The sequence below is a fragment of the Penicillium expansum genome, assembly GCF_000769745.1.
Source record: "Penicillium expansum strain MD-8 chromosome Unknown contig82, whole genome shotgun sequence".
NCBI classification, from domain to species: Eukaryota; Fungi; Ascomycota; class Eurotiomycetes; order Eurotiales; family Aspergillaceae; genus Penicillium; species Penicillium expansum.
This window is the reverse complement of record NW_015971355.1, coordinates 1-17,130: the sequence shown is the minus strand read 5'-3', so window position 1 is coordinate 17,130 and position 17,130 is coordinate 1. Positions and strand designations below refer to the sequence as shown.

The 17,130-nt window shown below is 45.4% G+C and overlaps 5 protein-coding genes across 5 annotated transcripts; 3 read left to right on the top strand and 2 right to left on the bottom strand.

Annotated features, from left to right (window-relative positions):
* Window positions 1-2,093: 2,093 nt before the first annotated feature.
* PEX2_028870 (MDR family MFS transporter) lies at window positions 2,094-3,861 on the top strand (the record flags this gene model as incomplete). Its single annotated transcript, XM_016740162.1, has 4 exons — window positions 2,094-2,252; window positions 2,307-2,686; window positions 2,737-3,163; window positions 3,214-3,861. The coding sequence occupies 4 exons, from the start codon at window positions 2,094-2,096 to the stop codon at window positions 3,859-3,861; spliced, it is 1,614 nt and encodes a 537-aa protein (XP_016597452.1).
* Window positions 3,862-5,831: 1,970 nt separating this feature from the next.
* PEX2_028860 (uncharacterized protein) lies at window positions 5,832-6,146 on the bottom strand (the record flags this gene model as incomplete). Its single annotated transcript, XM_016740161.1, has 1 exon — window positions 5,832-6,146. One exon carries the CDS (start codon window positions 6,144-6,146, stop codon window positions 5,832-5,834), a length of 315 nt encoding a protein of 104 aa, XP_016597451.1.
* A 1,548-nt stretch (window positions 6,147-7,694) lies between these two features.
* PEX2_028850 (Cytochrome c1, transmembrane anchor, C-terminal) lies at window positions 7,695-9,772 on the top strand (the record flags this gene model as incomplete). The annotated part of the gene is made up of 5 exons (XM_016740160.1): window positions 7,695-7,734; window positions 7,787-7,906; window positions 7,971-8,482; window positions 8,540-9,401; window positions 9,486-9,772. The coding sequence occupies 5 exons, from the start codon at window positions 7,695-7,697 to the stop codon at window positions 9,770-9,772; spliced, it is 1,821 nt and encodes a 606-aa protein (XP_016597450.1).
* A 2,613-nt stretch (window positions 9,773-12,385) lies between these two features.
* PEX2_028840 (Oxoglutarate/iron-dependent dioxygenase) lies at window positions 12,386-14,201 on the top strand (the record flags this gene model as incomplete). The annotated part of the gene is made up of 5 exons (XM_016740159.1): window positions 12,386-12,940; window positions 12,997-13,375; window positions 13,430-13,705; window positions 13,879-13,940; window positions 13,998-14,201. The coding sequence occupies 5 exons, from the start codon at window positions 12,386-12,388 to the stop codon at window positions 14,199-14,201; spliced, it is 1,476 nt and encodes a 491-aa protein (XP_016597449.1).
* A 1,617-nt stretch (window positions 14,202-15,818) lies between these two features.
* PEX2_028830 (uncharacterized protein) lies at window positions 15,819-17,018 on the bottom strand (the record flags this gene model as incomplete). Its single annotated transcript, XM_016740158.1, has 1 exon — window positions 15,819-17,018. The coding sequence occupies one exon, from the start codon at window positions 17,016-17,018 to the stop codon at window positions 15,819-15,821; it is 1,200 nt and encodes a 399-aa protein (XP_016597448.1).
* Between the last annotated feature and the right edge of the window lie 112 nt (window positions 17,019-17,130).

Sequence of the window (17,130 nt, the reverse complement as noted above, 5' to 3'; positions counted from 1 at the left end):
TGCAAATTGGCCAGTTCGGTAGTTCCGGCTACAAGCTACTTCTACAATATACGTATACAGTCCTGCTACATACGGAGTTCGTCGATTTATATATAGCCTCCGGAACATGACTTCAGACTTTTCCCTCGCATCCGCCCCTTAATTCATTGGTTTGACTTAGTTTCTGAACAAAGCGTACAGATCTCTAGATGACTGCCTTTCAGGGCACTATCACCCTCAGCGCGTGTTTCCGTATTTCAGATTTGCATAAGCCTATAGATTACTATGGGTTTATTTATTATATCTGAGGTTTTCTTCTTCTTAGCTATATTCTGAGCATTCTTTCATAGTGCAGTATCACCTAGTGTTGAATTGTTACCGGTATCAGGTTCCCAATCTAGTATGTCTTAACTAGGGTCTTAAGTGGCCCGAACTTAGGTTAAAAGAACCATTTGACTGCGTGCTTTTGTAGGCGGCACGTTCTATCGATAGAGATTCGAGTTGGTCAACATTTGTTCTGTATATTCTCGTCATGGCACGTCGATAGGTCTCAGCACATATTCATGCCGCTTAATATATTCTATCTATATCGTCACGAACCAACACCCATCCAAATTGCACAAAAGGAAAACTCCTAGCTTTAGCCCCAAGTCCGCGAGCACCGATGCTGCGGTCACAGACAGGCAGGAAAACAGTATAAACAGGACCAGGAAGACTCCTAGTTGTTAGCACCTTTTGATTGGTAAGAATAGAACCCGACGAAGAATAAAGTTGGATATCAGCTCACGTGCATTCCTCGGAATAATATTCACTTCGACTTACATCGTCGATGGATCAGGATTCCTAAACGATCTGCTGGCGCCAGAAACATGTTACCCGATGCCCCTTATATCTATCCCTTCGAAATGACGCTTGAGGTATTTGCTATTGCCGACTCCCGTATGTATTTGCCAAGGGCTATCTTATGTTTCCTTTGCATCCAGAGTTCTCAGAGTTTTCAGATCACTAGAATCCTTCAAATCCATAAATCCCAATCAGTGCTCCCGATGGTACATTTTCAATTTACATTTGTATAGTCTTATAGGAGTAACTTGTGAGGTGCGCTCAAGCTTCTTAAGACGGCAGTTGAATGAGTGCTGTTGTGGCCTTGTAGCTACTCATATTTACTACGCCTGCAGCGACCAATCTGTACTTCATAAATATATAATATCATATACAAGCAGAAGCTCGATCGCGCTATTCAACTATATATTTGTGGAAAATCCGGTGTATTTTGACAATATTACAATCCATAGAAGGCTTTGTGCGAGCCAGTCGGTTATACAGAGGTGGCACATTGATTTTGATGAGTAGGTTGTTGTTAGAAACATTGGTCGGAAAGGCTACATCGTGATCAATTTGACAGTATCAGTATCATCTTCCCAAAATGCAAAAGCATAATTGTTTACAGTCCTAGAACGAAGTATCGTTCACGGAGTATAAGGACCGGATCTCAGAGCCTTCGATCTTGTTTGGAGGACCAGAACATTGGGTAGGCTTGAAAGCTATCTATTACTAAAAGTATCAATTGACTACTCCGTACGCTAGGATATGTATTTAGTGAGGTTACAACAGTCTCACTGGAATGCAGGGTTTCAATATTCATCACGTCAGGGATGATCGACTCCTCCAGTAACGAGCGACGTCAAATGATACATCCGTATCATGGAATTGATACCCCAATTAAACAATTCATATTCTTAAAACATGACTGATATTCTTTGAGTGAACATGCAGCTGTTGCTTGGATCTAGCGAGAATCTTGTCAGGGAAAAAGTACCGCATACCAATCCAAGCAAGAATGTGACTGTGAAAGTGAAAGACCCCGAGCATAAATCAAGATATAAACCCCTTGCATGCTTTTTCGGGTTACATCCGGCTCTACATAGATGTCCTACAATAAAAAGTACTGTACATCCACACTTGGATTCAATGTGGTGGTTTTTACCTTGCCTATTTCAAACGCCCTTTAGACTTTTGCGCGGATGATTCGACCCAACACATTTTTATGAGTTCTCATAGGTTCGATAACAACTGGGAAATTTAACTTGCAGCTCATGGCAGACTGTTCAAGCATGAAAGATTTCAGCTACACAAATCGAGATGACATCCCATTGAAAGAGGCTGGAACCGAGGAGAGTGATGATGACGAAGAAAAGCAAGTCTATCCACCGAGCTCACAGCTTGCTCCGATTGTGATAGGACTCTGCTTTCAATCATTTTGTATCGCTTTGGTGAGCTTCAAGATATTGTTATTGTGTCATGAGCTAACATGGACGACTTACCAGGATAACACAATCCTCTCAACCGCCGTTCCCAAGATCACCGAACAATTCAACTCACTAGGCGACTTGTCGTGGTATGCTAGCGCTTACCTTTTAACTACATGTGCCGTCACCCTACCATTTGGCAAGATATACACGTATTATTCGACAAAGTGGACATATATAGTTGCTCTCGGCTTGTTTGAGCTTGGGTCTCTAATATGTGCAGTGACACCGACATCCAAGGGATTAATTTTCGGGCGAGCAATTGCCGGCATCGGGTCTGGGGGATTGTCACCAGGTGCTCTACTCGTGCTCGCGAATAGTGTACCCCTTCACCGGCGCGCCCTCTACTTCGGAATCATCGGTAGCACCAGTGGAATTGCGACGATCACTGGACCACTGTAAGTCTCGCTATTTCAATCGCAAAGAACGTCGGCTGATGTTACCATAGGCTAGGGGGACTCTTAACCGATCACGTTAGTTGGAGATGGTGCTTTTGGATAAATCTGCCTTTTGGTATCCTCACCGGCCTTGTCATTTTACTGTTCTTCAAGGATTCTACCTCACCCAAACCCAAAATCAGCCGCCTTGGGCAGTTAAAGCGAATGGACCCCCTTGGAGTACTTGCATTCGTTCCCGCAGTTGTCTCTCTTCTATTGTGTCTGCAATGGGGCGGCACCAAATACAGCTGGAGCAATGCTCGAATAATCGTCCTATTTATTCTATTTGGCGTATTCAGTTTTGCATGGTGCATTATCCAGGTGTGGAGGCAGGATGACGCTACGGTCCCGCCTCGTTTACTCAAGAACCGAAATGTGCTTGGAGCAGTGATTCACGCTACATTCCTAGGCGGTTCCTTTTTTGTCTTTGGATACTATGTGGGTTCTGACTCCATTCCTCTCAGTTTAATTGCTAACAAGTTTCCAAGCTCCCTATCTGGTTCCAAGCAGTCAAGGAAGACTCTGCATCACAATCTGGAATTAACAACCTTCCGATGGTGGTGGCTATGATTGTATTCTCTGCTTTGGCTGGGCTACTGGTGAATGTCGTTGGATACTATACACCGCTCATGTTCGTTGGAAGCGCCTTTCTCACGATTGGCTCTGGGCTCTGTACAACTTTCAAAGTGAACAGTGGACACCCGAAATGGATTGGATATCAAGTCATTCTTGGAATTGGAGCAGGACTCGGCTTCCAGCAATCCATCAACGCACTTCAGACTGTACTGCCATTACAGGACATACCCATCGGAATTGCCATAATCACATTTGCACAGAGCCTCAGTGGCGCAATGTTTATTTCGATTGCCCAAACCGTTTTTGAGAATCGCCTTGTGGCCAGCATAACAGCCAATGCTCCCAATCTCAGCCCAAATGCATTAATACAAGCCGGGGCTGCAAACCTATCTCAACGCGTTCCCAAAGATATGCTGCCATCCGTCCTATACGCGTATAACATTGCAGTCATCCAGACATTCTACGTGTCTATTGCTGCCGCACTACTCTCGTTCATTGGTGCTGGACTTGTTCAATGGAAGTCCATGAAAAGACGACAGAAATACGACGGCGCAGCTTGATCCAGTGAATAGCCTGAGTTGACAGTTTTTCAACTTGATTGATACCCTATCTTGTTTTTGAGTTTCCCATGGGCATTTTCCGTCCGGATGATTGTAAATAAGGACATTCAGATTTTCAGAAAAGTGAATGATATCTAAATTCCAAACGTGATCTCATTATCAGACCTTATAAAGGCAGTTGAGATGTATGAAACTATAATGGTTAATACAAGCAAATCATGACCCAATGAAAATACAAATACAATAACCCAACCCCAACGCTAGAATGTAGTTCAATTTTACCATCTCTTCCCGAAAAATATGATCTTCGAATGAGTGGAATAGCTCTCTCCATGTTAGCCACTGGCCTGGCCCTCAATATCCACCCATCTATCAGCAGCGTATACGCCCTCGCAGGATGTGATTGGATAGCCATAAGCGACGGCCCATTGTTGCTAGTCAATTGGGGCATTGGGAATATCCTTCTTTTCTGTCATATATTGGATTCCCGCTTTTAAATGTGACCGAGCGCACTGTTCAGATCATAACCGATACCACAAGTCATCGAGGTAAGTCTTTTCACCGATATGATTGAATAGCCCATGAATATTTTTGTCACTAGATTTGTTTCTAGGTGTATCTCATTAAAATATTACACTTAAAGCTGTACTCAATGAAGAGACGACTTTGACAGGCGATCAGCCTCATAGGGCTGGAAATTCGAGAATTCAATCGAATTTTGAGATATCAAAGCTGAAACACCAGCCCCGTCGGAGCAGTTCGGTGGAAAGCAAGATGTTCAAGAATGATTTTCTACGTTTGATTTTCTGTCGTGTCGTTCATGAACCTATTCTTCATGATAATTATCTAATTATTTCAAGATTGATGAATAGCCCTAGGAACATGATTGACAATGAACTTCACTGTATCTAACATACTCGATACTTGACAGTAGTTGGGAAAGGGACCAAGTTGACTTAGCACTTAATGCTGCATTGTATTATAGCATAATATACTCCGTATGCATTCGGGGCTTTGGAAAATAATCAATAATAAACCACCAGACAATCGGAAAACCAACAGTCAAGTGAGTTTGGAGGCAGTAAGGGTATCAAATAATTCATGTATGAACAATCGAGGGCTATCTCGCTCAGCCAAAAAGAAGCCCGAGAATCAAAAGAAAGGAGAGTTGATATTTTGCAGCTAGAAGCAAATAGTTGCGAGACTCCCTCATGACAAAATGTACTGGACGATCCGTATTGAAAGCTAGTAATCAGTCACATCATTGCACAGGGAGTTCCGCAGCAATATGTTTTGAGTCGAGCTCATGAAGTGACATTGATCTGCTTGAGTCGAGTTCATGAAGTGGCTTTGGCCTACTTATGTCGCTGTGCTTGGCTTCCATGTACCCGTAAGCTACTCCGTTATCTTCAAGTTCTGTCGGCGGCATATATTTGTTGCGGTTTGTAGGCTCTGTGCCGTCAGGATAAAGGTCTTCTTTCCTGCCTTTCCGTCGCAACATCCATATCAGAACTATCACCGCGAATATGAGAAGAGTGCCAACAGATACACCGATTCCTATACCTGCTTTGGCTCCTGTCGACAGCCCGCTGCTGGGTGAATCTGTTTCCTGGGGTCCCAATGTTGGTGTCGATGTTGGTGTGGACGTTGCTATTGCTGTGGGACCACGGGGTACTGTGCTAGTTGTGGTTTCCGATGAGCTCGTCGTAGTGACAGTAACGAGGTCAGAGGCACGCCAACGAATAGAGACCCCTTTGGCGTTGATACCGTCTGCCGTAGCTGTGAAGCTAGAAACTACTCCCCCTTGAGTGTAGGTCCAAACGCTCAGCTCAGTGTGTCTGGAGGTACATTGATTCGTGGTAAACCAAAGCAAATTGCTTCGGGTCTGGACGCTGTAGTTTCTAAATGGAAAATATAAAGTCAATATAAAAGTTCATAATCTGTGTAAGCACGATGAAAAATGTTTCCACTCACATTGGACAGCAGGTGGCATGGGTTTCAGCAGCCTCGCCATTGGAAGTATAGGCTGATTGAAAAGCAGTCCAATAGCCCGATGGACAAATACCAGGAGAGTAGTAAAAATCAGTCGCCTGCACATAGCCCGAAGGAAGACAAGTACTCCAGTCCGTCGGGCCAAGGTTCAGCCACCAGCCAGTGAGGCCGGTCGTTACAGTTGTCGTGTAGTAATCTGTACCTGACAGGTTCTCAATCATCCATGTGTCGGTAGTACATGATGGTGGTGGTGTAAAGGTTGTGGTCAGCGCAGGAGGACTGGTAGACGTCATTGAAACTCCCAGACGTGAAAATCACGTACCCAAGACATAGTGACTTCAGAAGTATTTGGCATGTAAGTGCTCGAGGGAATGTCATTCAATGGGAGATCTCAATAGAGAAAATGTATGGTGCATTCACTGTGTGACAAAGTGGACGGTGATAGAAAAGAAAGAGTGAGAAGGGAGAAGGATGTATCTGATTACATGGCGCTGATCCTCTTAGCTGCCCAGGTGGTTAACCACTGGCTAACCGCTGGCTGGCTAACCGCTGAGCTATACCTATATGGTTAGCGGGAAGCGGGGCCATCAGCGGGCCGAGTTTCAAATAGGGCTGCATGTGTTGGGAAACTATTGATAGAATTATGGGAAAGGAGGCTGTATTCATTAACTGCACTGCACTCACTATACTCCTGCACTCCTGCAATCCTACACTTATTGGACTCATTGTACTCACTGTACTCCGTAATTGACTGGGGAAAAGGAATAGGAAGAGCAAATTAGCACGAGACAGGGTCTTGGCAAACAGGGTCAGGTGACCCCATCTCTAACCCCAACTAGTTACAGCCTTACAGGTCTTCCTCCTATAGTACTATCTTCGAAAATCTACATATATTCCTCTATAGGTCGCATTAATATTCCATTTAAGCATCTCTCTCTCCAGGGTAATTCCATATCAAACTGGAGAGATGAACAGTGGCTTTATGCTCAATACCTACATACATACATGCATGTAGGCAGGAGGTCCGTGCATTTCCTAATACCCGGCCACTCCCCCAAAACGTTCTGTAGCCCCAACACAGTGCAAAACTACATTAACCCACTAATGAGAATCCGAAAAAGATTCAAGAAGCCGAAGATGTCCTCCTTTCCTCCCTTCAATCAAGCAAGGCACCGATACCCTCGCTTATCGCAAGGTTTCAGTATTTACCTTACGAAGCAAAATGATAAGAGTAACCGGATATCACAGACTTCCACGTTCTGCAAAGGACTTAACGGGGTAGTGCTCAAGGTCGCATGCCAATTACGTTTCATGTTAGTTATGCTGAGTACTGTTTTTGCCCTATTTATCAGGCGGATGATCTTGAGCCTTGTTTTACCAGCTAGTTAGATGGTTAGATGATGATGCCAGGGCCCATGGATCCTTTCCGCCACATTAAAACCCGAGAAAGTCCCATAGACCCTGCAATCTGGCAAATTAATGCAATCACTTCGAAGGGGCAGTCGAGAGGAGAGTTAGCTGAATCACGCATAAAGTACCGCGTGAAGCTAGCGGATCAGGAAACCGATGTGTAGTTGGGTTCTATAATACTCAATTCTCCAACTTGGAGTCGGTTAATCTTCTCCCTCGGTGTTAATTCTCCTTTGCAGTTCTATTTTACTAATTTCCGCCAGGCAAGTGTAACCTTGGCCTTGGGATTGAAGAAGCCAAAATTAGCAATAGGCATGTATCTGGGTGAAAGACTTCTGGTGCAATTTACATAAATTTGTTTGCCTCTGTCAAACGTCCCACCCAAGCTCTCTTTAAGTGCATGAAATCCGACTCAATAGAATCCCAACTTGATGACTATGTCCTTGCTTGTTGGTCATGAATTTGACTCCGGTACTATCAAGTGCGCCAACAACCTTGAAACAAGGTCTGAATGGCGACACAGATAGCCTTGACGTAGATTCAAGTACTACAAGAATCGACGTGGCGGATAAAATTGATCCAGACACCCCAGTTGGCGTAAGGCCAATCCAGAATATTTGCTGCATTGTGGCAGGCTATGTCGGTACGTTATGCGGATGTATGATTCTGATATTTTCTCTTGGAACCTACAGCCTGATTGTCAATAGGCGGCCCAACTGCTGCCGTTATTGCATTCAAAAACCCACAGATCCGAGTCACCGTCGCCGACAAAGATGAGCGACGTATTGGAAGGTGGAACTCACGACATCTACTTATTTACGAGCCCGGGCTTGCTAAAATCGTTCGGATTGCACGAGATGGAAACCGGAATTATTCTACTATGCTTATATCAACAAATTCAGAGGGAATCCCATACGTGTTTGAAGAGCATGAAGCGCACGAAGCGCACGACAGACAACAAGAGGGAAGGGCTGCATCCCCTCGGATATTGAACTTGTTTTTCTCCACGAACGTTCCAAAATGTATTCAAGAGTCGGATATTTTCATAATTACGGTTAACACTCCGACCAAAATGCGAGGATCAGGCGCGGGAAGTGCAACAGACATGACAGCTTTTGAGACTGTCGCTGCTGATGTTGTGCAGCATGCACGGAACGGATCGAGTATTGTGGAGAAGTCCACAGTCCCTTGCAAAACAGCCCAAATGATCCAGGAGATGGTACGTAAGACCATACCATCGATCATGAAAACACACTCACACTTTGTATTCACATAGATTGATGTATGTCGGCCCGGTGGACACTTTGAGATTCTATCTAACCCAGAGTTCCTCGCGGCTGGGACCGCAATTCACGACCTGTTATACCCGGACCGAGTTATCATAGGTTCTGCGACGACAGAAAGAGGCAAAGCTGCAGCAGAAACACTAGCTGGAGTCTATGCTGGCTGGGTTGACCGGGCCCGCATAATTACTACCAACATCTGGTCATCGGAGTTGGCGAAGCTCGTGGCTAACTCCATGTTAGCCCAAAGACTTAGCAGCATCAACAGTATTTCGGCAATCTGCGAGGCCACAGGGGCTGAGATTAATGAGGTCTCGGCGTCAATTGGGATGGACTTCCGAGTTGGCGACAAATTACTCCGCCCCGGCATTGGGCTTGGGGGTAGCTGTTTCAAGAAGGATGTCCTCAGTCTTGTATATCTTTCTGAGTCCTTGGGCCTTAAGGAGGTTGGGGCTTACTGGTGCCAGGTAGTTACTATGAACGAATACCAGCGCAACCGATTTACTAGTCGTGTCATCAAGTCCCTGAACAATACTCTGGTTGGAAAGAAGATCACTCTACTGGGTTATGCCTTCAAGAAAAACACATCGGATACCCGAGAAGCACTCGCCCTTGAAATAATCAAGACTTTGCTTGATGAAAACCCCTGTGAAATCGCAATATTTGACCCTTTTTGCAATCCCTATGTCATCGAGAGTGATATCCATCAGCTACACGGGCCCCCCGCTCTCAGGGATGATGGTGGCACCGTGAAATTCTACTCAGACATATATGATGCCTGTGCTTCATCCACCGCAATACTCATTGTCACCGAGTTTGATGAATTCCGCAATACTGAATCGGCTGGCGTTCCTCGTTCTTCAAACATCTCACCAGGACATCTACCCTTCAACCAAGATATGCATGAGCCCTCATAGAACGAAACTATTTCCGGGACAGGCGCCGTGATTGATCCACCACATGTTGCATACGCTCAAGAGAAACCACGCCTTGAGCCTGATTGTGTCGCAGATTGCCCAGACTGTCAGAGAGAAAACGGTAGCGAGCTTGCTATCGGCAAGCCCAACAACAACCTTCCCAAGAAGCAGGTTGGCTGGAGGATAATTGCCGATAATATGGCAACACCAAAATGGTTATTCGATGGGCGGTGCATCATCGAGATCAAAAAGATGAGCCAGCTGGCTATTCGAGTCGAGAGCATTGGCTCCGTTGGCGATAGCCATTGAAGGTGCCGGGAATAACGGATTCTCATGGAATCTTCTCCTTTCTGTCCTTTTCTGTTATTTCCTGCTATTCTCTGCTATTTTTCTGTTCCTTCCATCGCAGATGTACCAGCTAATATATACACTCCTTGGACAATCCGCATAGTTCCATTTAGCCAGCATTTACCTGAGGTATGAACTAGGTAACCTCTACTCCGCTTTGTATCGCTTTTAGCGATTGATACTTGAACATGTACCGCTGCTGTCCTCCCCCAACACACGTCATTTTTAGACGTACGCATCGTGAAAATGTCGGTTGGAGTTGATCACACTAATCTTTAAATTGATAAGATATAGCAAGCTAACCTTTTAGGAAGCACTAAGCGTTCTTCTTCACCTTGCGATACGCATCACAGCCCCGACTAGATAGAACCCCAGGCATGCGTACCCTCAGATGTGCGTCGCTAGTCGAGGTTGCATTTGTTTATTTCGGCCTGGTGTAAGGCGGAAGAATGAAATATGCGCTGATACTTTTCGGGTGATATCTAGCCTCTCTAGGCTGCGTAGGAATAGTGATGGCTCTGTGATTGCGATCTATATGTATCTATCAGCCTCTCGGTTTACTAGAAATCGATATACTGTGGTCAAAGGCCGCATCAATAGCTACATATCGAGTGACAGCGAAATAAGAAAAAGTAGGTGGTTGTTGAGATATAAAGGTGTAAAATATTGCATTTACCGTAGTGTTTATAGCCAGATAATGCTTTTGAAAAGGCCAAAATAGTACACTCACATCTGTATAATGAAATCTCATTACCATTACCAGATGGTCGGATTAGGCTCTTTAGCTCAGTGGTAGAGCGTATCACTCATATGCAATTTTCTTACAAAATGATAATGTCGTTGGATATGTATGCTAGATGAACTTCCCCAAATGGGATGGAGGGATAGCCCTGGAGCGCGACAAGGATATATAATATGACGTCACTGGTTTGTTGTCACAGCCCCCAGCCAAGCCCTGGAGCCCGTGAAGCCGAGTACGGAGTACGGAGATGTAAGACAAAGGTTGCTTGGCAAGCCGCTGAGCCCTCGTATAAATGGGCCAATCATAATATATTACACCCATACTAAGCACAATCCACATCCCGTATGCAGCGCACTATCATTCCCGATTGGGAAATAGGAGAAGATGGCCATAGATCGAGATATGTAGTCTAGCAATCGTTACAACTTCAAAAGAATTCTCTAAAGGGTATAAAACAATCAAAAATTAGCTGTAAAAATGCTACAACTATTCTCCCACGCATTTGAACTTGATTTTCACCTGGTCTTTTAACGCTTCGACTCCTGTCTCAAAGCCCTGCATTGGTGCTCCTTGCAACAATGAACCATATGGCGTTGTTTTCTCCTTTCTCTGATAATGACAAGTTTTTAAATCAACAGTCTTGTCTCATTCTCGCTACGGCCAACAGTGCCAGCACCATGGGACTCGGCAAAGACTCTGGTTCACCCTTCAGGGTATGCACTGCCTATGTACTCGATCGCATCAAAAGATAGTGCTCCCAATGTGGTAATATTTCAAGGCTGAGATGAGTTTTCATGGGACATCATCGGCGACCCACGCCTTCCAAGCCTGTCTTCCAAAATACACCAAGCATTTTACGGCCAGCCAATAAACATGCGTTCAAACGAATTGTCAGGCAACTTCGTTCTCGAGTCGCCTGCCACATGTCAATTGAAGTGGAAAATTGATATGTTGATGGGAAGGAACATGGAGTTGCAGGATGCTGCTGGTGAAAAGCTGGCCAAGTTAAGACCAGGAAAATTGGGCGAAAAGGTCTTGAAGATTCTCGTCTCTCATGACAGTCGTTTCTTTGAGTTGGTTCTACTATCCGGGTAGACTGCCAGGACTATGAACAAGCCGGTGACGGAGGCAAGAGGCGGGATTTTGAGCTCTATTGTAGGGGCTTAATATGTATCATCGGTGGGCCCTTAACTATGAGACTATTAATGCACGATGTACCAACTCGATGATCCCTAGTTAGATATAGAAAAGTCCATTTCACAAATTAAGCTTTTCTCAGCCTTCTTCTGCCGTGTTTGTATGGAACCAAGAAGGCAGGCAGATATCTTTACAAAAAAGGGCATTTAAAATGACATCTAAAATGACAACTAAAAAGACGTCAAAAGGCCACACACGCGGCCGACTATTCTTGTAATGAATAATTTGAAATCACCTGCCCACCTGAGCATATACTCAACGTGTCATATTGCACGTCATAGTGCTGTCAAGCAAGCGGCAGGTCATACTTATAAAAGAATGTTGCATTGATAGGCCCTAGAGGTTACAACATATGAAGTTGACAGAAGGTCTAGTGGACAAATTAAAACTATGTACACACACATTTGCGCAAGTATGCACATGTAACAATGTTGTAGCTACCTACATGTAGGTATCAAGCTCGTGACTTCTAAGTTTGTCGGGACAATTGCACCTTCCTTGTTTGCTCCTCCTCCTCCTCCTCCTCCTCCTCCTCCTCCTCCTCCTCTCCTCTCCTCTCCTTCTCCTCTCCACCTTCATCTTCATTTTCTGCCTCTTCTCTTCTTTCTACCCCTTAGTGTCTCCTATCTTTAACCATGGCATCTTCGACCAGCCCCGCCCCCGGAAAGGAGGGTACTCAGTCTACAGTTCCATCGTTGACAAGCCTCGCGTTCAAAGAAGTTTGTCATCAACTGGAGGCATTTGTTGTTGGAAAAAAGGCATCTGCATCGTTTGTTTGTGGAGGTCTTGTCCCCAATGATACGAAATCCACAGCTGGTTCCACATCCGCCCAAACCATCTCTGTGTCTCCGCCAGTGAGGATCTGCTGGCGTACAGATGGTGACAATATCCCGCGAGTGTTGACTCTACCACTTGACTTGAACGCTGACTCCAAATCTGCACCCGATGATTTGCATAAGTTGGTGGTAGATTGCGATCCTGCTAGCTTTGGCAAGGGACAGAAAGATGTTATAGACCCTCAATACCGAAAAGCTGGAAAGCTTGAGCCCCACCATTTCTTCACCAGCTTTCATCCATCAGACTTCGGAATCCTTCAAAACGTGGAGCAAATTCTCCTTCCGAACTTCAACACAAAGTCACAGAACTCTCTACCCTTCCGGAAACTGAGTTCCGAGCTATACAAACTGAATGTATGCTAATCTAACCCCTCTTCTGCAACAAATACTAATGAGCCTGTTAAAAATAGGTTTACTCGGGTCCATCTGGCCTTTTTCGGCAGCACGTTGACACACCGCGATCCCAGAATCAGATCGGCTCCCTGGTCGTTTGTTTACCCTCTCATTTCAAAGGGGGTAACTTGGTCGTTCGGCACGAGGGAAAGCAGGTTGTTTTTGACTGGAGTTACCAGAGTACGTCCACGATTCAATGGGCAGCATTCTATAGTGACTGCGAGCACGAGATCAAGACAATCACGGAAGGCGAGCGCATCACCTTGACATACAACCTCTACGTAACCGAGCCAGTGGGGGGATCAATTCCGCCAAGCTTGATTGTTGACCCAAAAAGCTTGTCGCTGCATAGCTTCTTGAAAGAACTTTTCATAGAGCCTAGCTTTATGAAAGAGGGTGTGTTTGCTATATGCAGTCATTGGAAAATAGGATACCAAGCTAACTCTCTAGGCGGCGCTTTCGGGTTCTATTGCTCTCACGCTTATCCTCATACATCCGATGAGGCATCAATGCTACTTCCGAGGGCACTCAAGGGTGCTGACCTTGTGTTGTACTCTGTTTTCAAATCCCTTGGCATACAGATTGATGTTGTTCCGGTGATTATAGAAGATGACTATCAAGGAGATGACGATGAAGAGGATGACTATGAAGAGGATGACTCCAGCCCATTTGATAACGAACAAGGTGCATCCCAGAAAGAACAAGGTGCATCCCAAAAAGGGCAAGGTGAGTAACCCCACCCAAAATAGGATATTCAGAGTTTCCTCTCCAAACTTGCATCCACCCTATGGTTATTGATCGCTGCTGGATATAAATACTTCTTTCATACCAAGTGAAGAACCCCAAAGGATTTTGGCGTGTGCAAATAGTTACAATCTCAGTCAGCTAACAAGCTTTAGTGCGCGTTGGAGACAAGTTACATTCATACAAAGCCACTGGCATGATGACTGAAGATGGAGAGGTAAGTAGAGAATATCAAAGTGATCAGTTGGATGATCGAATAGTTAACGTGGGACAGTCATCACTCCAAGCACTCAATTGGACTTGGTCGGGCAAACGTAGGCCAGAAGTCACATGGATCGGCTCTCCGACACACGAAAAGATGGCCCTTACCCATCTGGCTTATGGAAACGAGACTTCGCAAAGCACAGTCTACTCGTACGCAGCGATAATAGCCGAGATCCCACCATTCCAGGAGCGAAAGGGTCTTGTTGATGCGTAAGCATTGTCGCGGGTTGGCTGATCTGGAACGGTTCGTATTTCCTTTCTTTGATATGAGATATCCAGCAGCCTTGCTTCGACTTTGCTTGACTGGATTTGCTCCTCACTTGATATCATCTCGTCGCTTTCGTTTGCGAGACGAGGCAGGATATGCCTTTAGGTCATAGCTTTAAGAAATGAAACAAAATCCCTTATTTTCGCAGTCACCTGAATACATCGATATGAATAGAAAGGATCCGTCACATCACTACTGGAATCTATGTCGCAAATCATCAAATTAATTCACTTGATATCCACACAACAATAACCAGCCACGTTTGCGGCCTTGTGATGACTTTTTTGGATGCCTTGGCCTTGTTAGCTGGTCTTTTTAAATGTATGTGAAGGTGGTAAAAAAGGAATACTTTATACAAGAGACTTTTCTATGTATAGCTTTGAACTACATTTCGCCCCCTGATCGTGTTTCCGTATTGAAAAATCATACGGAGTGAACGGTACTCAGGCATGGTCCTAGATTTATCTCAACTGCCTCCGATCTTACTAGGTATGGTTTATCGCTATTTAATAAATGTTTATGGTTTTTGTGTTAGTGACTGGCAGATAAAACATGGTGAAATTAATTTCTTACTTGGCTCCGACCGTTCCTGTTCCTGGTCTTGGCAATGGCGAGCGATGGCTAATTCTCCGCTCTTGTCCGATTCGTCGCCTCGTAACTGGGTCCGCGGGTACGTGCTGAGGCAGCCGAATACGATTTACGCAGTATGTACGGAGTAGGGAGTACTGGGTACAAACATAAGGAAAAGGCCCTCGTGTTGATTTGTGTATGGTTCTTGTGTTATAGGGCGTCGCGATCGACATTGTTACGGAGGTCTCGGAGGCTCTCCCCATTATAGTAATGGATTTAGAAGCCCAAGGGGATATGTTTTGAAAGAGGCCAGACATTGAATTTTAGACCAGTCCTCCGTACGGAGTACGGAATACCAACATACACGTACAAAGTACCCTCGTGTTATTAATGGGCTTATCTAGGGGAACCGAGGTTTGAGGCTGCAAAGCCGAGCACACGCGGCACATAATCTAGGGGCTATGCAGGCAGGGCAAATCGACCTATTGGGAATTGACAACAAATCGGCCTGCTATCATGCTGGGATTTCAGTCATTATAGTGGAGATGTTGCTTGCGTCACGCTGACAAGGGGCTGGGGCCATAGCGGAAAAAGTCTTACTACATACGAATACGGAGTAGCGTGTTTGAAGTTAAAATTTCCTAAAACGGACACATCTCATGGTATACATATATACCTACATAGTTAGGTCGGAATATATCTGATGGATATTTATTGTAACACAAAGAAAAAAATTAACTCGACGCCTTCTCCGATGTCAACAAACTCTATCCTAACGAAAAGGGAAGGAATAACGGGGAAGAAATCGATTAGGGCGCATTTGGGAGGTAGCGTGAGAAATCAAGGCCGTGGTGAGATGATCTAGTGTACAAGCTGGCGAAGCTGTGCCATGGCTTGGATTTTCATTATATAATCAAGATTTAGGTATATTGGAGCCCACCAGGGCGTGCTGTACAATTGGACTTGGTTCGCAATCTCCAAACAAACATACTCTTATGTCTTTGGTTTGGGCCAGCCATCGATGTCTCCGAACCATCGCGACCGATAGATTTCATTGCCTTTCATGATCTGGTGACGCACACCATCGACAACGAGACTGGTATAATTCCCTCGGTATAGCCGCCATAGAGATTGGGTATATAGGAAACTTCCATCGGGGGCGAGACTGAAACCCTTGAGGTCCGACTGCGGCAACTCCACGTATTCTCCCTGGCGGGTGATCCCATGACGATCATTGGTGGTAACCTCGAAGCCAGGCATATATTTCTCGACGACTTCGTCGTATTCCGCGGTAAATTTCATTTTATCAATATCGAAGGCGTGGAGACCGATATCGTTGGAGACGAGGAATACTCGTTCGTTGGGGACGGGGACGAGATCATGGGGTCCGGCCCACCAGCTGTATCCGTGACCCCATTCCACATCGATATCGTAATACTCGGGGAATCGGAATCGATAGGCTTCATCCACGCTGAGTAGGCCCGTCTCGGCATCGAAGGGGTATCCCTGAATGACGCCGTAGGCCGGAACGGGATCGGAGCCATCGGCCGCGGCATCGGTGCCGGTCGCCCACAACATCTGACCCTGCTCATCCCAGATCATGGCATGGATGGCGCGGAGACCTTCGATCCTTTGTAATACGGGGGGTTCATCGACGAGGGGAAGAGCCTCGCTCATGTTGTAGACCAAGATACCATCCCAGGGTCGCTGCCCGGTAGTTCCAACGGCGAGACGATCACCGGGCAAAGGCTCAATGGTATGGGCATTATTTAGGACCTCATTTGCTCTGTTGAGGGCGAAGGTGATTTTCTTATCGGTTGAGGGTTGATCGGGGGTATGGTTGATGACGACGATGAGGGCACTGTAGACGGCAGCGACGCTTCTACCGCCTCGCATCCACTTCATATCGGTCGCATCGTTGAAACCACTATATAAACCACTCTGAATCAAAGGAGGTAGGGGTTGTGTAACATCTTCTCGTTGCCAACTCCATTTGACGACACTGTTCCGGTCATGAATTTTCAATACGGGAGGAATCGCATAATGACCGGTGATGATATCTTGCCAGGGGCCCTGTACGGGAATGGCTATATCATTTTCTGCTTTGAGTCTAGGTTGAGGTTCGATAAGAGGAACTTGAAAGGCCAGTGGCTCAAAAAGGAGCGAGATCCAACCGAATAAGCTCCCTAACATGATGGGACAGACATGTTCAAAAGAGAGAAAGAGGAGAAACCGGATTTATTTTTTTTTAATATTTTTATTTTTTTTTCTTTGGGTCAATTCCGGAGAGCGGGGCCTTTCTTGG